Genomic DNA, 20,475 nt, shown 5'->3' with positions numbered 1-20,475 from the left:
GCTGCGCAATGTTCTCCTGTGCTTTGCCCAGTTCTCTTTATGAGTATCACCTCCCACATTTCCAATAGTTTAGCTGGCTGGCCAACTCTGGTGAAATAATTATAGCATGCAGTTGTGTAAACACCACAGATTAGGTGTAAGAGATCAAAAGCATACAAGGGATCTGCAAAGGATTTTGTTCAATGAACCTGGCCTTTCCTATGAAAGAAAAAACACTTCAGTTATTTCAACAACCAGACGCGGTGAGAACATACGAACTGTTAAAACCACTGGGGGGAGTGATTAAAATATATTACAGATGATTCAATCTCACCTCTACCACTTAAAGTCAGCGTAAGAACAACAAAATATTTTTATTATATTTTGTGAACTACAAATACAAGGATTCACAATTTCTTGAAGTCAGAGCCTACTTACTTTTAATCTTTTGTTTGCAAAGTACATTTTATCACTACCACAACCGGAAGATTAAAGCTAGCTCCAATAAAGCCCAAGTATATTAAATACCCAATAAATGACCCTTTTACTTCACAAAGTCAGAAATGCATAAAACTCTTGGCTTACCAATATGGCGTCCCCACAAATGAGTTGGCAGGAGATGCTATGGAAGCAGACCCAAAGTCAGCAAGTTTCACCTGTCCTGGCTCTGTCAGCAGGATGTTTCCTGCCTTGATATCTCTGGTTATAGAACACAAGCATCAGTGTTATTCCTCTCCGAGAAAGAAAGCCTTCTACAGGACAGAGTACAGAACACGCCAGTATTCACATGTTCAAGCTGCAGAATACCCAAATTTCCTCCAAATACAAAATCTTTAACCTTTAGGCTAATTGCTTAACATGGCCCTTGACCTTGGAATCTAGTTTGTCTTAAAAATCAACTTAAAATGGCACACCTGGATAAGCTTCATATACAGTTCAGCAAAACCTTCTGACCCAACTATGTCCTTTGTAAATGCTTTTCAGAAAGTCCTAATAATGTAACTATTCAAATTCTCCATCCTACTAAAATGCAGCAGGTACTTTAAATGCAAAGGTCATTTGTATCCCATACTTACTGTGTGCTTCTCAACATGTGTGTTCATGTAAAACTAATTTTTCAAGTATTAGTGCTCCTCCCGCCCCAGCAATCTTTGCCTTGCAGTTGCTACAAGCTATTTAGGTGAACTCAGCCTGCCTTGCTATTCCCTGCTTCAGGGAACAATCAGCATCGTATCAAGTATTGAAAAGCATAGCAGATTCAAAGCAGTTCTGCAGAAATTATGAACACCAGCTGTAAGAGATAGTGCATATGGAGATACATAGCTTGCTAGTATTTGACTACTATAAATTACTAGTTCGGGAGCATACGGGCACTGTGAAAAGAAAATCTCTGCTTACAAATATTAAATTTGGGATGAAGGGGATACAATCAACAAAATAAATTACCTGTAAGTGTGTGAGACAGCAAAAGTATAACCACTTACCTATGGATCATATTGTGAGAATGCAAGTATGCTAATCCCTGGAGAGCACCATGGGTAATTGCTGCTATTTCCACTTCTTGCAATGGCTTTTTATGAACTTAAGGAAAGAATTTATTTGAAATTCAATATTAAAGAAAACAATGCAGTTTGCAGCATGCAAGTGAGTACTGTTAACAATGTAAACAGAGAGAAAATACTAAAAGTTCACTTTTACTAGATTCTGTATGAGAAGCAAATGCAAAAATAGTTCACAGCATACATTCTATAATCAGATATAATCTTCTAACTGTCAAACAGCAGCTATTTGCTATCGGAAAGAGACTACTTTGCAACCATAAACTATATTCCTGTCAGTTCTGTGACCATTCTCCCAAATACCTATTTGAGACTCAACACAGTTTTCTGCGGATGAAGCTAAATCCCAAACCCTAGAACTTTACGACAATTCACACACGAATAAACTGTAGCAATTCTCTCTGGCAGGTCAGCCTTTTGCCCTGAAACGCTTCTGGCAAGGAAAGGAGATGAACAACTTACTAGCCACACATATATCTTCAAAGAAAGTTCACTTCAAGAAGCCTGATAGAAAGACAACCTTTTAACAAAAGACCTCATCAAGCAAAACCCTAATAATGCTGCAGTGCTATTTCAGTCAACAGGCCTACAGTTGTTAGGAAGCATTAGGATCAACAGCAAGGGTTTTCAGAAATAAGTCTTGAACTGTGATGACAGGAGAACCCAAAACTCAGAAGAAAATAAATAGCTGACTGACAACTTTAAAATAATATGAACCAAGGAAAAACTAGTCACCTAGGAAAGCCGATATTCTACAGAAAGGCCATTACAACCACGCAAGAATTTGAAAAACTGCACCTGTTCACACACACTCTGCCTCCAAACAAATCTATATACTCAAGGATAACTCTGTGATGCTGCAACCTGCTACTTTGGTACTATATTTCTGACTTTCAATCAAATAAATGTGCATGACATACCTTCTAGTAAGTCTGATGCTGATCCTAAACAATATTCCATAACAAGCTGTATGGGGAGAAATCAAAATAGTTGTTAGAAAATCTCTAATAGTAAATGTATGTTTTCTAGACTTCCATGGAGAAATCTAGAAATACTCACTGATGCATACAATGCAGACTGCCATAACAAAACAAGTACTGCTTGTACCACAAGCCCCATCCTAGCACTGTCACACTGTGCCCTCCCCATAGGACAGCTCTAGCTGGAATCAGCAGAGCCTTCCTGTGTAAGATATCAAGCAACAAATCTCGTAAGGAAGGCAAAACCATATTCATAACCAGTTATGTATTGTATTACATATTTTATATGCATGTTCTTAACAGGAATGTTAAATTGCACTTAACAGGCTTATCAGAGTATTAAATGGCTATTTAGGGATTTACTTAACGTTTTGTCCCAGTCAGATTTAAAAAAAAAGAAACTAAAACTTTGTCCTACAGATTTACTGAAGCTAAAACCTGAACAGTACTTACAATTTAAACTATTAGTTCAACAATATGATTTCTTTAGCATATTATACTACAAAAACTTCGTCAGTGAGAGGTGCACACCGCACTTTTTGATTAACACAATGCTTCCTCTGCATAGTCAATCACATCTATTCCTACAAATACATTTGCATCCACACAAACTCAAAAAACATGAATTTAGTTTGGGTGGGGTGGGCTGCTGGGGTTTTTTGTTTGTATTTTTTTTTTGTTGTACTTTCAAATGTATGAAAGTAATTAGGACGTGACAGACAGAAATAAAACCAGCTAGTTGGTTTTGTCACCTGAACATACACAGAGAAATGACAACAGAAGCAAACAATATACAACAGAAGAATTTAGTTAAATAATAGAAATACTAATGACTCAAAATAGACTTTAATTACAATTATCAGTAGGATAATTCTAACCTATTCCATTAAAGTACAACTGAACACTTACTTCTGGAATATATTCAGTCAAGCTGTAGAGTACTGAACCATTAATACTCAGTGGCATACCAAATGCCTTGTTAAATGGCCTGCAAGTATCTAATAAAGTTGCCATACTTGCCTCCCAGGCAGTACACATGAAACTCTCACCTTTCCTTACAGCACGAAAAGTGGATAAATTGCCCCCCGCCATTAGTATGTATTTCAAATACTCAGTCCATCAAGCTAAATATACTAGAACAGCAGCACAATCACCTTACTCTGCAAGTGAAAGGGAAAATTTCGCTACATCTTGTTTCCAAAAAATACATTCAGTTTTGCTGAGCATCTGTAAGGCCCTTGGCTATTCTCATCTGAGCCTGTGCAATGCAAGTGTTCAGGTGCCTCCTGAAAGCCAGCTGGAGATAAATTTTAAAGCGCCCTTAACCAAGGCAAGAGAAGTGCAGAGTGCAGCAGATGCTTACCCATGCTGTATGCTCCCGCAAATAGCAGCCTTTGTATTCTATACTGTTAGGGTGTTTTATTCTTTGGAGGAACTTGACTTCCTTAATAATATCCTGCCATTTCTGTAGAAAATACAAGGAATAGAAAGACTTTATAAAACTGTTACCTTTTTTGTTGTTGTTGTTAAGTATGTCATTCGATTATTTTAAGAGGCAAAACCATCTTAACGTTCCAAATAAAAATAAATTTACATCAACACCATGATGTTCACTGCTTAACTCCTCAACAGATCTACAAAATAAGTCATTGATCGATGAGGCTGTATGTAAGGATTTATCATTGTAATACTTTTTATTCATATGTACCCACAGGATATACTGGTAAACACTTAATATCTGAGCAAGTCCCCAAAAAAAAGCGATCCTTTTTTCAAGGGATACCATTTCTGTTGTCAAATCAAACATACCTCCCAACCTGAAAGAGATGTGGATGGTAAGTATCCTTCAGCAGGATCAGCTGTTTCTCACTTAACTCTTGCAGATATAGAGACCTATCCCTACTAGTAACCATATTACACTGGATGAGGCTTTATTTATCAGTCGCCAAATATCCGACTACATTCTTGATAACGCTTCTCCATTACCAGTCTTGTCTTTACAAGGACCAATTTAAAATGAATTACCTACTGGATAAGGAAATGATTCTGCAGGAATAAAAGAATAAACAGATAAACCAAAATCCAGGTTTATTATAAAGGGGAGCTCTGCCAGTGCAACTTTAAAATGCAGAAGAGGCCAAAATGTCATGTTCCAATGTGCACCTAGACGCTGCCGTTACGCCCCTCGGAGGAAATCACCAACTCCTCCCATTTGCTGCACATCCACAGCTCCTCAGGCAAGAAAGGCAAAAGCTTGTACGTGCAACAGTAAACCTACAACTAGTAAAAAGATTTTCAAAAATAATCGCAGTAGCTGAAACCATTTAAGTATGCAGACATCAACAGAAGAGTGTTGACACTGAAAACGTTTGAGAAAGAGTATCGGTTCTGAAGTTAATCAGAGGTAGGGAAACCTCTCCCAACACCAAAAGGTTCTAAAGCTGTTCTCCAGGTTCTGTTAATCTCTCAGCACACACTTCCTCAGGCGTATGTATGTGGCCAGGATTCACAGATGGACAGAGGTCCCATATACCCAAACGCTTTGGAAAACATGCAAAACCCAAATCCTCCTCAATAAAAATTTTAGGGTTAGAGAAATAAATGAAGCCAGGGAACATGGTAGCCGCAACCAAGGCAGCTGATTGACTGAACATTTCTCAACACCAGAAATTTTGTGTGAATGACATTAGTGCAGCTATACTAACATAAACTCTCTCCTGACACCTTCATTCCACTACAAGAACAACTTAGTTGCCTTTTACCTTTAGCCTCAAAGACTTTGAGGTACTAAGCAATAAAAGTCAAACCAAGAATGCACCAAGCTAAACTTCTATATTGGGAAGAGAGGGGATATATTAGTCAAGATGTATTCATGATTTCCTGTGTAAAAAAAAAAAAAAGCTCCAAGATCCCATTAAGAGCACAGTACTACATATTTCAAAGGTTTTAAGCTTATTTTTAGTATAAAATATGTCCTTAGAGAGTAATTGTTCCCACCAATGATAAAAATCTTATTATGAAACCAAAGTAAATATAAATGATACCAGAATGCCCTTAGTCAATTTTCTTTACATAGGCTAGATCATAACTCTAGCAAACTTCTGAACAAAACAAATAAATATAGAAGTAAAATAGAAAGTGTTATAATCCTAGTCTTATTACTTCTTCAAAATAAAGAAACATACGCATTGAAGACAAACAAAAGCTATTTCTGAAGCATGCACAGTTTGTTTCATTCATGTGAATAGAGTATTTATAGCTCACAGTAATTAAAACAGTAGGACAAGTAGTAAGTACAAATTATTCTTTCATCAGTACACAGTCAAACAAGTCACCGCAGTGACAAAATAGAAACACGCATAGCAAATTTAACTATGAAGCTAGAATTTAGGACTGCTGGAGAGACACTGCCACCTCTACCTCCTACACAGCTACATACACACACACACAGAAAGGAAGGACTAGTTCAGCTCCTTGTAGCGCAGATGATCAATACACAAAAGGCAGGCACAGAAAGCACCGAGTTGTTAGTCAAACTCATCGGAGCAAGACTGCCTCTAAGACGGGAATATAGAGAATGGAGGGAGGGAACCATAAATGCCTTGAACAACAAGCTTACAATAAATACTTCTGTTGAAAAATCATGCCATGATTTGATAGATGCCGTTTACCAGAAATAATACCAAATCAGCTGTTCGTGTCATGTTGGGCTTTTCAAGAATCTGTATTAGCACTTACACATTTCAAGTATAAAATCAATTATCTCTGTTAAGCTTCCTAGGGAAAAACCACACATCTGTGGTGGCCATGAAAACACTTAACGTTTAAATCTCAGAGGCCTACTTTTACAGACCTCTCTGCAAAGGCTGCCTTAATCCCTGACAGTAATTATGCTGTTGTTCAGATTTTCACACTCATTCATTCACTGCTGTTTGGCTTTTGTTTTAGCTGCTCACCAGCACTGTCATTCTGCCTTACTACTTTGTACAAGCAAGATTCCCTCCAAATCTTTCACTACTGCATCCATTGCTGTTATTCCTTTGTCAGTAAGCACCATGGTTATTTTGAAAGGTATTTAAAATGGAAAGTTTAAGGGCAACAAGTCATACTAACGTGCAAACCAACCATTTTTAATTTTCTTTTTTGCTTTCTACACATTTACATAGTCCCATAAAAGAGCCCTTTGTGTCTGTAAAAAAAGAGTCCTACTCATCTTTTCCAGGAGCAGATTAGGCAGAAATACACTGTGAACAGTAAACTAATTTGTTTTGTTTACACAGTACCCTCATTCACCTTTACAGTTATAGGAAGATTTCTCCTGCTGTAACCCAAGCTAATTAAAATCATCCCATATAATAAGTATTTTCAAAGGTCAAGATTTAATATGCAACATGTTCCACATACCTCATTGGACTGCTTCCCACTATATGACATTTTCTTGATGGCCACCACTTCATTGGTGCGCACATCACGTGCCTGTAACATGAAAACATAATGCATCAGTTTCTTCAGATCACGATTTCCCCTAAGATGTGAACCAAACATACTCGTAAAAAAATCTTTATCCATCAGTTAACTTTTGCACAGAGTTAAACTAAAATATTTTCCAAGGGGTATGACTGCTGCATCTATTAGGAAATTTCCTTATGAAGTTAAAGATCACCCTCCTGTTTGTGAGACAAGGTATGACATTTTTCCGTGCTCAGCATCGAGCAAGTCTCTGCAGGAGGCGAGCACTGTCACTTCTAAACTAAAAATCATAGCTTAAAAAGCAGCTCTGATTCAAGTAGAACCGATTTTCCCTCAATCAGCTTCTCTCCCTGCCCAGGTCCCTTCCAGTAAAAAACAAGCAAAGCTCAGCCCCCTTGTTCCATTCCAAACGTAAGGAAAGATGTCACAGGATGCACAGGAGATACCTGCTCCAGACACTGGCTTTCTCCCCAGCGCTCCCACAAACGAGCTATTGTGTCTCAAAGGAAGGCAGAGGATATATAGAGAGACAGCAGCGATCTAAGTGACCCATCTTCAGATTCCTGTTCAGACTTTCACTTTCTCAGTCCAATAAGATTATTATTTACACTGCGCAATAAATGGACATGTTTTTTCACACTTCAAAGGCAGACTTCCTGACTTCAGACAGCAACAATCCAAGATAAGACTAGACAAGAAGTTTTGTTTAATTTAGCACCAAAGCAATGGCTCATTCACCCTGGCAGGAAAAGAGACAGCGCTGCTTCACCTTGCAGGAAGGATGGCTCCCGACAGGACCCCAGCCTCTCCTCTGTTAAGGATTTCAGCAGCACGGGAGGGTGGTGTAGGAAAAGACCTCTGAGTGTCTCTGATAAGAATAATCAACTTGGATACGAAGACAAATGATACAAATCAAAATAATGTGTACCACAGCATTCACTGATGACTGATGAAAATGCCGATTTTTTAATATATTTGTACTATCAAGCACAGCCTATCAGAACATGGATTAATGAGGTACTGGGACCGCCTTTTGTAAAAAGGTTTTTCAGTCATGTTTTAACTCTGCTGTTCATTGAAGAGATTCCCAGAATTCCTCGTCAGTCTTTATTTCAACCGGTTATGATAAGCTTGAACCAATACTATTTTTAGTTTTCTTTCTGTTTCAGAGGATCCTCCCTACTGTCTTGCTGATATTACCTCCGAGATTGGGGGGACAACTAAAAAGGAAGAATAAAATTCTGACTCCTAGATCTTTACTAATTAGAGACAATCTCTGAAACAGTCAAATCAGTGAAGAACTGCAATAAAACAGGCAAGCAAAATACTAGAGTAGAGCAGAAGGAACACAGCTCTAACAAAAGAGAGTGGGTTATTCTTCTGCTCCATCTGCAGTGTTCCAGTGTAGTAGGTTTCCTGTGTCAAGTGAAGCTATTATTACACTGCAGAGCAGGGAGTAGGGTAAGGATAATACCAAAATGATTCAGAGGTGCCAGACTTGCAGTTTCTAAGAAACTAAAACCATGAGGTGAACCAGCAAAATTCATGTCAATTATGAAAGAAAAAAAAAGAAACTTTCTGCCACTGCAGGATGTTACAGAAACAAAGGAAGAGACAAGAGCGAACACTTAGCCAGTTATCACGCAGGATAAATATATCACCCCTTCTTGGGATCACCACTACAAGGAAAGAAAGGTAGGTACAGCTAACAATGAAAGACTAAACCGCATTTTAAAAAAGGGAGGGGCAGATTTCAGGATTATATGGGTTTTTCTACTTGCTAATTACTCCCAGATCTATTTATCATCCACATTTTTGGTCCAGGCTGTATGCAATGAAAGCGGCCTGGTGAGGGGGGTGCGCTATGCATCGGAAAACCCAAGCAAGTGACCCCTGATTGTGTTTGCCTAACACCTACAGTCCTTCACCACTCCAGCGGGGCTGAGAGAACCATCACAGCTGACATCCCATCAACGTTAAAATCGTGGAGTTTCATTTGCTGTTTTAGTTTCCTTGTGATCTTGAATAATTGGAAAAAGACTGTTCCTAGATGAAAGCCATGAAGATGTTACAAGGCCAGCTAGCTTAAACGATCCAAATGAATGAGGCTTGTTTTACGGCAGACATTTATGCACACATATCCTGCTTTCCTCCAAGAACTCCATACAAAGGATGAACATCTGGTGGCCAGAGTAACTTCAGCAGTGATACAAGCAAAGCATGCACAAAAAAAAAGGTGGAGTATGTCATTGGCTTTGGTAATATGCTTTTAAGCAGTTATTAACTATAATCCAATATTACCTTGATTAGTGAAAGTTTAATTGTTTGCATTAGCAGAATCAAAATCTTGTTAAAGAAACTTAAAAGAAGTTTTTTTCCTTAGCTTTAGAGAGGAATAAAGGACCGAAAACACACACTCCCCCACTTGAATTCTTTATACATATTTAATTCACACTAAATTTCTCCCTCCATGTTGCCCTTCTCATCTTTTGAGTTTGAGGTATCGAGTACATTACACGACAGTTTCAGATTCAAGATCTTAGACCTGCTAGTAGTAAAAAGATACCATAATACAACACAATTTACAGGTTAAAACTTCGTGACACAGAAATAGCAACAGCATATTTTCTTCATTGGAAACTCACTCTCACTTGACAAAAATAAAGCCCCCAAATGGGTTGGGGAAGTGCGATGCACCGCTTACACTTGTCTTTTTGCAAGTGCCAAATTAGATGTACTTTCTGTCAAAGAAGCACAGTCCAAACACCAGTAAGTAATTGCACTCTTTAGTGAATAAATACCAATCTCTAATGACTTGGTAGTCTAAAATGGGGGGGGGGGGAAAAAGAGAAAGAAGGGCCTAGAAATTAATGACCTCTTACTTTTGATCTCTTTGTAGAAGGAGCTGGTAATGGGCAATCAGCCCTTACCACAGCTACAAAGTTCAGGCAGTCTACAAATGCCAGGATGGCAGCTTCTTGCTGATGTTTGGGAAGGCTCTTAGCACACAGCTCCCAGGTTACCTCTAGCTGGTTTTCCATACCCGTGTGGTTCATGCATGCCTCTAAAAGGTACAGTGCTCCTGAAAAACTTCAGTAATATTTCCACATAGCAGGAAGACAGATTTGTCGGTCCCCTCCTTTTATATCCACTCTTTAACTAAAGTGAGTAAATGAGATTACATAAAGGCCACAGGTAAGTACTGTTGCGTTAGAAAACACTTCCTCCCCCAGATCTGTTCCCAGACAGTGGCGGCTCATAGTTTTAAGCAGGGAACAAAATTAAGAAGCTTTTCCTAATTAGTTCATCTGTGCTGCATTAAATTTGTGCTGGAAGGTTCCCAACATGGTCTGCTGCAATTATTAACAATGAATAGGCATCTCATAAAATACTGACACAAATGGCTTTCTGAAGGAAAATTGGCAGGTTTGGCCACACCTCCTATAATTATAAATCTGAAAAGGTTTTCTGAGGAAAATGGTTTTTTAATGAAGGTCTCACAGTATGCACTTTGGTTAACATACAGCAACCTGCAAATGAGGTTGCCATGAGACATCCCACCTCAGGTGGAGCTATACAAGCAGCCTGAGAAAAATTCTGCTGTCCAGACGTTCATGTCAAATAAGTTTTATGCAGATGAATACTGGGATTCTCGCCTGCAGTAGGGAAGGATGTGACAGGACAAATGACAACAAAAGCACCAACATTCAGGTGTCAAACACAAAGAATGGCTTTAAGGGAGCCTGGGGGTATGCATGAAGGGAGAGAGAACCCAATTTCTCTCAATGGACAAGAGATGATAAGGAGACAATCAGACCAAAAGAACTGCATTGCCAGTCAGAATTGATGAAGCAGAAGTCTATGTTTTAATTTGCAGATAAATCCCTGCTTGCAACACAACGATGCACCGGGCAAGCACCACATTTCCAGTTTTTCTTTTCGGTTTGTATGCGCACGCCTTATAGATACTGCAAGTCTGTGAATGGACTGAGACAGACACCCAAGGAAACATCTCTGCCCCAAACACCATATAAAAAGATTCACAGTAGTTTCTTTTCCTCAACACATTCAAAAAAGTCTACATCTGCAGTTTAAATTCACGAGTCACAGAGCTACTTACAAAATAAACTGCTCCGAAGCTTCCATGGCCAATCTCTCGGAGATCTGTGAAGAGCTTTTCTGGATCTTCTTTGAAGAAGAGCTCTGCAATTTCTGGGTCCTTCAGGCTGCCCGCTCGGCTGGTTGATGGCATCCTGCTGGGCAGTTAGCCGACCGACTATCTGGGTTTAAAGTGCTGCCTCAACCCTTGGTTCATCTGTATGAATGGAGCCTCTTCAGCATGGATTACTGCAAGAAAAAGATTGCAAACCTTCACTCATTATCCTCTTCTCACAGAGCCAGAAACAAAGCTACAGCAGAGCAGCTTACACTTCTTCCAGAGCAAGCATCCCTGTTGCATGAAGCAACACAGCCTATCTGCTGGGATAACGTCACAGTCCCACTGTGACACCAGTCGAGCATTTCTACAGAACACAAACCAAAATCAAAACACAAAATGAGACACATTCCTTGCTCCAGCATCTGCTCAGTCACCTGCAAAGCAGTCAACAGAATCTCTCTGACCTACAGCGATAACCAGTTTGTCACTAGTGAGCCTGTATTACCTTGACACCCTCACTCACTATGTCTTAAAGTATTGTTTAGACTTTGTGAAGTGGATGACAATTCCATCCATCCATCCATCCATCTCCCTCCCTCATGGTCTTTGCAAGACAAGATATATGATACAAGTATGATGTGTATGAACCATCACTTCCATTTACTAATCTGTATTTAAATTTTTAAAATTTTTTAAATTCAGCTCAGTATTTTTTTCTTCTGCAATTGTACTCCAATTAAGCAGCAGCCAGGGATCAATTCCTACCCGTTTCAGCACGCACGTGGAGATGTTTCTAAAGCTTCTTCTTCCACAACTAAATAAGCCATGGTCCTTTGTTTTTTCCTCTTATCTAAATTCATGATTTCTATCTTAAAGTGCCTGCTCTTCAGAATCTTATTTGCAACCCCCTTCTCTGGGAGAACAGCAAGCAGAACAGGAGATACCCAGTTCCACACACAACGCATGTCTTTCTACTCTGCTTCAGCAGATGCAAACACACATTTTAATTGTGATAGCACATGATACAGCCTTCTACAATAGTCCCATTGGCAAACACTTTCTTCAGAGGAACTTGCAACTCCAGACGCCATTGGGAACGTATGAAATCCTTTCCATTCGCACCGTGCATTTGCTTTCGTTTACTCAAAGTGTGTCTTGGAATTTACCCAGAATAAAAGTATACTTTCAAGTTGTGCTAAAATCTTACTGTATCTTTACAACAGGTGAAGCCAGACAACCATTACGAGTAAAATGCACTTTTTTTCCCCTCCTAAAGGGAGGGCTTGGGTATTGGGATTTCCTCTCAACTCACTGTAAATTGTAACCAATAAAAACAATTCTGTGTCACTGGAAGACAGCTAATCACACAGCTCACTTTTTTCCAAAAATCCCTGTCTGGTCGAGACTTGGGCTTTTTTTACTCATATTTTGTATCTCGAATTGTTGTGGGGTTTTTTTGTTTGTTTGTTTGGTTTGTTTGGTTTTGTGTTTTGGGGTTTATTTTAAAGTTTTACATCTTCATAATGGAAAAAAAAAAGACAATAAACCTGAGCTTAACCAACGCAGCTGAAGGCGCTATCCCTGCCCATTTGTCCTCCTTTTCTAGACACTATAAACTCCACCTTTCTCCAAGCCTCTAGACCATCAATGAATCATTTGTTTTACCCTCCCTGCATAGCAATTCCTACAAGGATGGAAAAAGACATTCTCCTGCATGTTTATGCTCAGTGGTACTCTTCTCTAGACAGTTGCAGCATGTGAAAATGCCAAAGACTGCCTGCTCCTTGTTAGTTCAAATAACTGCCAGCATCGCTACAAGGAGAGCACGATTGTGCGAGAGACAGCCAAGACATACCTAGCTGTAAAGTCTGCAAGAGTCTCCAGTTATTCTGACGAAGACATGCGTGGGAGAGAGAACGCAGGGAAGGGAAGCGAAATCCAGCATCTTCATAGCATTCCTCCAAGCAGTCAGCATTCAAAAATATTTATAATGCAACCCAAAACGTGTTTCCATGATAGCCCGCTCTCAGGGGCTAAGGAAAAACCGACATTCAAATCCCAGTGGTGGACCAAGTATAAAAACATATATATATACACACACACACACAGAGAAAATATGCAGCGCTCACAACTCTGCTATACGACACTCGTGAGCATGCACACACACTTTTTGTATCAATGCAGGATCATTATAGGAGCCTTCGAAGCAGACAGCATCAGCACACGACATACCCAACTGCCAATGAAGCCGAGCAAGATGCACAAAAACGGGACTGCAATATCCCCACCTTCCATTGCATAATGCAGTAACTAATACCGTGTGGGAAGGGAAATAATTGGCTTCAATTCAGCCCGTACCTGAAGCACACTACATTTTTGAGGACTGGAAGAAAAGTTTTTTTTTTTGTTATTTTTCTTTCTTTCTTTCAAATAAGCCAACAATATTCTACTTGATTCCAGCTCTAACAAGCACATAACACTGAAAGACAACTGTTTCACATTTACAGCCCCCGATGAAACAATAGACAAAAAGCATCAGTCAGAAAAGCAAGAGAAAGGAGCTGGGGGAAGGGAGCTGATAACCAGAGCATACTCAGTATTATTGAAGGAATGTTTCTTGGATCGACGGTAATGATGTCATGTTCCATCTTTTAAGAAGCATCAGATTCTTACAAAAAGGACATTGTTGTTCAAAAGCAACTGCTGCAATCCCAGAATGCCCTTTTCCCTACATCTGTTAGTCAGAGGGGCTAGGCTTGGATAAACCTGCTAATATGGCCAAAAGTCACATGTCCCCGCGAGCGAGCGTGCGTGTGAGAGCCAGAGCGAGGAGAAAAACCCTGCACACACAGCTGAGATGGATTACGGCTTTCTCCCCCTCCCCACCTACCCCTGATGCCAAACCAGCCACCAGACTCGTTCTTGGCATCATTTCTGAGCACGCCTCTGAAATGTCATCAACAGGCAACACTTTTTACTGCTGCTAAAACTCTTACCAGGCTCATTGACAATACACGCAGAAGCGGTACAGGACTGGCTACTGCGCTGCCGGACTTCGACTGGCACATCAGAGCAGAACTCCTCATCTACTGTGAAACACCTTAAAATACAGCTTTTTTCCCCTTTAATCCTGAGAGCATCAAGACAAATTTAATTATCTTTATTCTTGGAAATAATTGCTGCTTTGAAATGCATGAGAATAAAAACATTAAGTATTAAAACCTCTTTAATAGAACAGTCACAAATGTGTGCATGACACTATGCTTATCATTTGATCTGCTTAGATGGAACAATAAAATGCAATAATGTAAATTCCATCCATAAGAAAGCTTTACACAGTCTCACTTAATAAAGTGCTCCCATTTTTTATGGATGCTACAATATTAAATTCCCCCAGTCTTCTTTTTACCCAGACAACATGCACTGCCTGCCAAAGCCTGACAGTGCCAGCAGCAGAGATGCTCTGCCTCCTGCTTCGCAATAATGACACCTGAACACTTTGGGGAAATGGAAGTGAAGTTAGAAGTGGCATGCAACACGGTTATGGCATTATTTTCAATGTATTAAAATTACAGGTGAGTTTTAAGATTAAAAAAAACCCCCTGCAACTAAACTCCACTGAAAATTAAATCATATACCAGCAGGCAGCTAGTTTTATAAATGATGGACAAGTTGCACTTACGTATTTTACATTCTTCCACCAATGCAGTCTCTTTACTACAGGTTTTTTGGATGGGTGCAGCTATATTGTTAAACACAATTGCTCCCAGTGGATGGGGCTGATCATCTCACTTTAGACAGCTCAGATCAGGCGGCCAGATCCTGGCCAAGAGGCAGGCACTGCAAACAGGGTTCAGCACCTCTGACTCTGCCCATCTCTCCTGGCTGAAGAGGCAGTCTACCTACAAGCCACCTTGCAGGCTGCTCACATTAGATAAAATAAATACCATATTTTTTCCTAGTTGTCACTCATACAAAAAGAGAATATTGCATTCCATAAACACAATTACTGGTACTTAGATCAAGTCCACTCATAACCAAAAAGGTGTTGTAGGAATGTGGTAAAGATTCAAAATAAACGAGGGAATGGCCAAAGCACAAGACTGGACCAGACTACACCAGTCCATATAGTAGTCTGAACTAACTACGTTTAGTCAGTGGCTACCATTACTAGTGTAAATGACACTGACTGCAGGCCAAAATGTTTTATCAAATTACTTTAATCTGAACAACTAGCAGTTAGTAGAAACCACACGCACACATCCACAGAAGTCTATGAATCAATAAGATGTTACATTCCCTGTAATTATGGCTATATTAAATGTACACACACACCTTGAACCACTCACATAAGGAAGCTGAAGATGAGGATGGAGTAAGACCTGTTCTGAGTTTTCTGCCTCCCTGCCATGTCATCTCAAGCTGAAGTAAGACCCACCCCTGTGACTAACATCCCCTGGGATCCTGCAGAGCAGAACAAGCAAAGCTCTAAATGGTCAGTTGCCATATTTAAAGTGCATATTTAAGACTTATGCTACAGAGGCCTCATAAATTAAAAACTGTCCACACTAAAACATCTGATGGCTGTCAGTGTCATAGGTAACTGTTTTCATGTAATAAACCAACATACTAAGAAGAGAATGTACTCAGCCTTCCCTGCAAAGGAGAAGGGGACTTACACACTGAGATTTCCACCTACCTGTCAGATTACTTCTCAAGTTCACATCCAGACCAACCCAGTGAGAGTGAGGGTGACTAGAAAGTTTTTGGTTACACTAACCATGAGATGCATCAAAGCATTTGTAGTTCCTTAAGATGGTTCCAAAGTTTGCAGAAACCAAATTACAATACAGGCTTGTTGTAGACTATTAGCATTAAAAAGCAGCACACTTTGTCTGTACAAAGTTTCAAAGTTTCAACATATCCAGCATCCTTCAGCTTCTATACACAAGAATATTATAACCAGAGTTCAACAAATACCATGTGAGCACGGAACGGAAACAACAAACAGATTTATGCATCCATCATCCAGTGTCTCTCCATTTCACCAGGTACCAAGAGGCGTGCTACGGACTCCTACCACGGCTAGTGAGGCCAACAGGAATGCTGTCCTCCATTACTGAACCATAAACAAAAAATTATTTGCAACTTGAGACATAAATATTGTTTTATGTTTATAGCCATCTGCTATAGGATATGCTTAGCACAGTAAAATCTATAAGAACTTATCTTTAGTATCAAATATACACATTATGTATTTTTCCCTGATAGAATATACATGACACTTTAAAAACAAACAAACAAACCAGGAGATCAGTTATAGCACCTATGATCTTTAGAGCTGCACACTCTAAAGTGAATATTCAACACAGAAAGCTATTGGTCCTTTGCAGGTCTTCTTACTCAAAGTCAAAGCAGGAATAAAACAACCAACAAAAAAAAAAACCCAAACCAAAAAACAACAGCCCACTGCAACAGAACTTCATTTGGAAACTGAAATTTGGATTTATTTATTTTTTTTTAAAGCATCTGCATTGCACGTAGTGCAAACAGTTGCTACATTTTAGTGTAATTTCCTCTGGCAGGATCTAATGCAAGAGCATCAAATAGATGGGGAATGAGTGTCATCATGCAACTGTCAAAAAAGGGAAAAGGGATTTTCTCTTACTTGCATATGGGTCAGATCCGGGGAGTGTATGAAGCTGAGATTAAATTATCCTCTCAACACACCATTAAAAATTTCCTGAATGGCTTCCAGCTGACACTGAAAATTTCCACCACTATCATAAATATGGTAAAGTGGAACTAGTGAAAGAACTTTTATTTTTTTTTTCCTTTTACTTGCAATTATGCCCAAAGTGAGAGTTAGATGGTAAGAATGCTTTAAGAATGATTAGATGGTAAGAATGCTTAAAATATTGACTTTTAAAAATTTCTGTATAGCACTGAATGCTTGACCTGAAAGCACAATTTTTTTCGAAGTAGCAGACAAATCACTCCCCATTTTTGATAAGACTCTGAATAAAAGACTGTAAGATACAAAAAGCAAAATTACAGAATGCAAGTTGCTGCTTGTATGCAAAATGTGAAGTAGTCACTACTCCATGCATTTTCAAGAAAAAAAACCCCAAAGACTTAAGAGTTTTCTAGCATACAAACCAAAAAGATCAGCATGTTTGAGCTGTTTGGTTATAAACCACGCAGAGAAAACCTCAGCTGAACTTTCAGTATCATGTAATAGTGCATATAATATGTGACAGAGTCAAATACCTGATCTACAACACCGCAAAACAAGGCCACAATGTATGGAAATAGAAAACAATGTGATGAACAGGATATGTATGGTCTCATTTTACTCTGAAATAGACTCTCTTCACGCAAAACGGGTATTTTGCAATACCAGTGTACTCTCTTCAGGCAACAGCAGCATGTTGCAACACCTACCCCCCAAACCCACGGGGATGTAAGGGTGATGATTTGACTCTAACCTGGTGTTGGAAGCGGAAGGGTTGTACACTTGGCGGGGACATATCAGAAAATATGATGAAGGTCCAGCATCAGAAGAAATGAACACTCGTCACACCAGGCAGTGTTGATGTATGTGACTTCAAGAACGATGCTACTACCCCTGACTTATTTTGCGACCTGATGAATTCTGTGCATGGAGTTACCTTATGCAGAAAGATAAAGGGCAGAGAGAGATTACCTACTATATGTCCCATCGCTTTCTTTGCTGTTCATCAACAGCCAGGTGCTAGCCAGCCTGCTGCGGTGGGTCCTTTCTATAAGGGCACAGACAGAAGAAATTCTGTTGGCTTATCTGAAATTCAGGGGCTCTGCAGCCAGCGCAATACTGACAGATTCAGGATCATCTTTTAACCATCCTTCTGCACATCTCAGTGAACACAGGGACACACATGCTCATCAGGTTCTTCGTGATCACTGGGAAAGTACAATCTGGATCACTGTGCCCAATTCCTCCTTCCAGCAAGCTTGTCAAAACTATATACCATGGGTTTTATTGCTTTCCAATTAAAAAAAAAATGCCCTGGCCACCACCAAGTGCTGTGGACACTTCTTAAAACCTCTTTTAACCTAGGCTCTGGTCCACCCATTTGACTCTTTTTTTTTTTTCCTGTTCTGACAAAAGCAGAGCAACTCTCAAGTGCCTTAACATGCACTGCACACATGGAAGACAACTTACTCTCTGCTTGCAGCAGAAGGCGGCTGTTTCCTTGAACAGTTAAAAATCAGTTTCCCGTCCATGCTCAATTACACCACGGCAGATGGTATCAAGACAGTTGTATTGTAGGTGACTATCACAATGGAAAGTCTATCAGCATCTCCAAGCCTCTAAAAACGGACAGCAATTTTAGTCACTTGATTCATGTGAACCACATACCACAGACTACTTGCGTACTTGAGTGAGCCTCTCCCACCAAGCTAACAACACGTTACTTTTTCTCTTCCTAGTTCTGCAATTTGGAAATCTTCCTGGAGTGGAAGAAAAAAAAATAAATCCCAGAAATGAAACAAGAAAAACCTGGAGATGCAGCAAGTGGCATTTAGCTTCTCCCATGACCTGAAAAAGGGGCAATAGCACATGGGAACATCTCACTTGAGATCCTGCTAACTTAGTTTTACCACTTAGTAGTGAGCTGCAGCTCAGATGAAAAAATGCTGACAAAGTAATGAACTTGCCTTTCTCTTAATTATCTTAAATCATTCTTTTTGGTACACTTGTTCCCCACACTGGATCCACTAGGACTATCTGTCATTAAGGAAAAGGGAGGTGCAGATGAATGGCATTCTACAAAAGACTGCTAGAAAAACGTTTAATATTCGGGAAAAAAATGCAAAATGCTGTCACAAAACTGATTAAAAAAGGAACCATCCTGAAATAGTGTCAACTACAAGCAGAACAAAGACACCTGGAATGGGCTGAGAAAACTGTATTGTGGGATGTAACTGTGGACCACGGAAAGCCCCACCGAGACATTGCTCTTTTCTACATTACTCTTCAGTCTCAAGCTTATGTAAGCAAGATGCTCCTCTGCTTTCTGCCAGGCCCCAGAGGAAGGGAAAAGACAAGATCACCCTGCCTCCAAGTCAGGAGCCCCTTCTGCTACCAAAGCCTGAAGCAGGTGAGATCTTACAGCTGTGCTGGACACTGCCCTAACATGTGTTATGACACTAAGGAGCACTTCATGTGGCCTCCAACCCCATGTCTACCTGTGTAACAACACAACTGCTTACTGCAAATGAACAGAGATCCTCCTCCATAGCAGAAGTTTACGGCAAAGAACGGTCATCAAATGCTGTCCCCTTTTTATCTTTCACATTCCCTCATCCACGTATTTCTAGGAGGAATAGATTAGAAGGATAAGATGAATCTGCACCTGGATATTATGGTGAGTTCTGGCAGCTACCTGTCTGCGTGAGCACTTATGTCCAAACAGGCTTTTCTTCCCCAAGACAGTAAGTTTTTCTTCCATGTGACAGAGCAAGCCTATCATTCCAGTAAGATCCTTTTTTCAATTTCTTTTAAAAAGATTTTTGAGGAATGGGTCTATCCTGGAAAAACCTCTTTGCAGATATTTTTTTCTTCCTTTCTTTCTCTGCTTCTCTACCTGTATTTTTCTCTTGTATTATACTTCTTCACAGAATAGCCTCAGGAAGACACTTTTATGTTAGAGTACCGCTTGCATTTCTCTTATACATGCACTTGTAGACTCTGCGGCTTACTTTGATTTCCTCTCAAGATTCTGACACTAAAACGTCCATCATCAACTCCCCGAATTACTTACCCCAGCATACTTTCTGATCCCTCTGAGCTGTTCTGCTTGGATGTTTACTTTCCAGGAACCTCACTAGCGAAAAGGTGGAAAGCTAAGTTTCCCAAACCTCCGTTGACAAGCCCAGGATTTGTGTTTCTGGGTTGGGTATACATTATTTTTTAGGATGGTCTACACCAGCAGTAAAGCTGGTAAAGCAATAAAGTGCAACAATTATCCTCTGTTTTCCATTTAAAACAAAATGGAAACAGTTTTCTGTATTTCTGATTATTTCTACAATCTTTCAAGTTTTCTAAGTAGCGGAAAAGATAACTAACTGGGTAAGCTGGTTCCTGTGTTAAAGACAGATATTCTAAACAAACTAAATCTATGTTGACAATTTACATATGACAGTTATAAACAAACACAAACATACCTAACACTACCAGTACTCCTGAAAATACTCATCTTTTTTAACTGGCAATTTTTGCAACATCATTCACCCAAAAAAACCCAAATCTACCACTGACCCTACCACTTAAATAACACAAATA

General features: G+C 39.6%; 1 protein-coding gene across 2 annotated transcripts in view; it reads right to left on the bottom strand.

Moving 5' to 3' along the window:
* TAOK1 (TAO kinase 1) overlaps window positions 1-20,475 on the bottom strand; it is a 74,134-nt gene that overhangs the window by 31,480 nt on the left and 22,179 nt on the right. Inside the window, exons 1-7 of one of the 2 annotated variants that reach the window (XM_074845375.1) lie at window positions 13,003-13,020; window positions 11,109-11,335; window positions 6,923-6,994; window positions 3,882-3,983; window positions 2,459-2,504; window positions 1,464-1,560; window positions 565-678 (exon numbers count right to left, since the gene is read on the bottom strand). In XM_074845375.1, the coding sequence (XP_074701476.1) occupies window positions 565-678; window positions 1,464-1,560; window positions 2,459-2,504; window positions 3,882-3,983; window positions 6,923-6,994; window positions 11,109-11,240 (563 nt within the window). In that variant the 5' untranslated portion in view covers window positions 11,241-11,335; window positions 13,003-13,020. Of the gene's footprint in view, window positions 1-564; window positions 679-1,463; window positions 1,561-2,458; window positions 2,505-3,881; window positions 3,984-6,922; window positions 6,995-11,108; window positions 11,336-13,002; window positions 13,021-20,475 lie in introns of those variants that run through there. The other variant, XM_074845374.1, reaches the window with a different exon arrangement.

This window comes from Strix aluco, chromosome 19 (assembly GCF_031877795.1).
Source record: "Strix aluco isolate bStrAlu1 chromosome 19, bStrAlu1.hap1, whole genome shotgun sequence".
In the NCBI taxonomy this organism is placed as follows: domain Eukaryota; kingdom Metazoa; phylum Chordata; class Aves; order Strigiformes; family Strigidae; genus Strix; species Strix aluco.
Note: the sequence above shows the minus strand (reverse complement) of the source record. Positions and strands in the feature narration are given on the sequence as shown.